Consider the following 3,019-nt stretch of genomic DNA (forward strand, 5'->3'; position numbering starts at 1 on the left):
TTCCTCTTGGGCTTCTCGCTGGCTACCTGTGCTGCCGTGCCGCTCATCAGCCTTAATGAGCTGTTCCAAAACCCAGCTTTTATGGCAGAGGAGAAAAAATGCTGCTAAATGGCAGCAAAGTGCCCATTTTCACAGCTCCAGCCTCCGCATTTCGTGAGACTCGGGGCCATGGGTGGGTAGATGTTAGCTCGCTCCCCTGTGAGCGGGGGGCCGCCTGCAAACAGCAGCTTTCCAGGTAAGCACAGGCTTCCCGCAGGCCTGACCGAGCGCAGCCCCTTCTACCACTCGGCCCTGCTGTGCCGCTCCCAGCCAGCAAACAGGCAGGTTGAAATGGCAGGACCGAACCCAGATGAGCCTCAGCCTCCCTCCGGATCAGGCTGGAAGGTGCATGATGCCCAAAGCCAACCCTGTCCCACAACTGCAGGGAAACGAGGACAAGCCCTGGTGACTGAAGGGAACCCCGGGGGGATGAAGGAGGTGACACATTGCAGTGGACTCCTCGCCTCCTGTTTGGGACCTCCTGCCTACAGTGTCCCAGGCATGGTGCTGATTCTGGGGCCTGCGGCCAGCCGACCTTGGGGACAGAAAAAAAAGGGCAGGTGGTCTTCCGCTGCGGTGGGATGGGACAGGCTATCGGGGCTGAGATCTTCCCCAGAGGAAGGCTCCACCCTGGGGCCTCTGCTACCACGGAGGGGAAGGCAGCAAAGCCAACATGGAGCAGAAAGTGTTTCACCAACAATAAGCCACAACTTTTATTAATTGATAGAAATAGTACAAATTTTAAATTTAGTTGCATTTTACTCTTCTCTGAAACACCAAAAAAGGCTCCTCCCTCTGGCAGCTACATCGTCAACTCCTGCAGAGAGAAAAGTGCGTTAGGAGCCAGCCCTGTGAGCCGCACGGAGCCCCACAGCCCGGCCTCCGACACGCAGAGGGATCTGGTACCACGGCGGCAGGCAGGAGGCACGTCCCTCCGCTCACGGCCCTGAGCTCACACCCTACTTGTGGCAGCGGAGAACTACGCGCTGCACGTCTCCCCCCAGCGAGGTCCCACCGCAAACCGCTCTCCCTCCTCGCTGGGCACCAGGCCCGCCCGGCCAGGCAGACACTCACCATTATAGCATTTACAATATCATTACTGTTGTTCTTCAGGGCACGGACTGCCTTTGCTCGGGACACGTTCGCCTGGGACATCACCAGCTCAATGTCTTTCACTTCGACGCCGGTTTCGTCAACCTAAAGGAGAAAGAGCCCAGGATTCACGCCAGCCCGATGCACGGTTTGCTCCGTGCCTGGCAGAGGAAAATGGGATTGTCTGGATCGGGGCAGCTCCCACTCAGGCCACACAGAGAGAAACTGGGAGGCAAGACCAGGCACTGCCCAGCCCTGGGGACAGTCCCCAGGCAGTGCCCAGGACCAGATCCTCCAAGGGAAGGACGCTGCGCTCTCCCTTTGCCATCACAGCGAAGACATGGATGAAGGAAAGAAAACCACAGGTCTTAAGACAATCTCCGGATGCTTCGCAGCCAGCTCAGGTCTGCAATGAAGCGCCCAGCCCCGCAAAGACAGGCTGGGAAAGGCGTACCTCTTCTTCCTCGCTCTCCTCCTGCACGGTGGGGGTCTGTGTGTTTTCTTGGATGTTTGAAACAGCTTCTCCTTGCACTTTGAACTTTTCAGCAGCTGCCAGTTGGGCCTGCTGGGACAGGTCTTCGATCTGGAGGAGGGAAGAAGCGTAAGTGAGGCCAGCCCTGCGCAGAGCGGGATGTCAGCACACAGGCTCAGAGAGCCGCAGCTGTGCTTCCCGTGCTGCAGCAGTGCCAGCAGACTGAATGGCTCTGCTGCAGAACCCAGCTGGGAAGCTGGCCCTTGGCGCAGCCCCTGGGCCTGCCCACATCCCTCGGGGGGGACAGACAGCAGCTGGGACCTGCTGGCGGCAGCTACAGCACACAGGTGGCAAGCAGGAACCCCAGCTAAGTGGCCCACTGTGTGTGCGGATTAACGTGCTGCCAGACACTACGCAGAGTCAGCTCACCTTTGCTTCGCCAAAGACTATGTAGGTGTCTGACGCTGGGCTCTTATACACGTCTGGCTTTGTGATGACGAAGAGGATGTTCTTAGATTTCCGGATGGTGACTCTGGTTACTCCTGTCACCTGGCGAAGGCCCAGTTTAGACATTGCCTGAAAAAAACAAGAGAAAGGTAAGCGAGAGAAAGACGACTTACTGAGACAGCCCAGCCTGTGAAAAGATGCATCCACTCATTTGCTCTCCAGAGACCCAGGTCCAACGATCGGTGCGTTTGTGCAAATTAAAATGGGCATTTTACTGCTGCAGAGAAGCATTCCTAGGCTTTTAGCCTGACGGTGCGCTGGGAGCCTGGGAGGGAACTCTCCAGTCCCAGGATCGGCAAGATCCACAGCATGACCTTGAGCCCCCCTCTAGATACAGGATTTTGCCTGTGAACAGGGCATCCCTCTGCCTGGGGGCCTGACAAGGGCAGAAAGTCACACAAACCTCTCAGCTCTCGAACGCCCGGATGCTACCGTACAGGGGTGGGAGGTAAGGAGCTGCAGCCTTGAACAGAGCTCACGGGGCACAGACCTAAGCACTCCGGGATACTGTGCCAGAACCTGAGGCAAAGCTCAGATGTCCATAGGCAGGCTGTTTGCTGCATACGGGTTTGGTCCATCCACCACCCCACCTCACCTTCCGTGCTTTCTTTTCGCTCCGGCTCTGTTTTGCTTTGCTAACGGGTTCTTCATCTATTTCAGCTGCTGCTGCAAGCTGCAAGGAGAGAAAACAAGAGGGACCCATGACAACCCCAAAGCTGCAGTGGACAGCATCAGCAGGGATCCTGCTCCATTGCTGCTGGGTGCCGGGACATGGCTGGCCCGTGCCGCCTGCCCTACCTGTGCCTGCTGCGTTGTGGCCTGTGTAGAGTCTTGCTCTTCGAGCTCTGGTACAGATTCATCGCTGTCAGACTCTGTTCCGGACCCTACAGACACAAACACACGTCACTC

The 3,019-nt window shown here is 57.3% G+C and overlaps 1 protein-coding gene across 1 annotated transcript in view; it reads right to left on the reverse strand.

Annotated features, from left to right (window-relative positions):
- Positions 1-727: 727 nt before the first annotated feature.
- Positions 728-3,019, reverse strand: part of LOC104160303 (nascent polypeptide-associated complex subunit alpha) — a gene marked incomplete at its 5' end in the record, with an annotated part of 3,613 nt that continues 1,321 nt past the window's right edge. The window contains 6 exons of the mRNA XM_009698397.1: positions 728-856; positions 1,114-1,236; positions 1,586-1,714; positions 2,033-2,179; positions 2,706-2,783; positions 2,909-2,994. Coding sequence (XP_009696699.1) covers positions 842-856; positions 1,114-1,236; positions 1,586-1,714; positions 2,033-2,179; positions 2,706-2,783; positions 2,909-2,994 — 578 coding nt within the window. The remainder of the gene's footprint in view (positions 857-1,113; positions 1,237-1,585; positions 1,715-2,032; positions 2,180-2,705; positions 2,784-2,908; positions 2,995-3,019) is intronic.

Source organism: Cariama cristata, unplaced genomic scaffold (assembly GCF_000690535.1).
Source record: "Cariama cristata isolate BGI_N322 unplaced genomic scaffold, ASM69053v1 scaffold34614, whole genome shotgun sequence".
In the NCBI taxonomy this organism is placed as follows: Eukaryota; Metazoa; Chordata; class Aves; order Cariamiformes; family Cariamidae; genus Cariama; species Cariama cristata.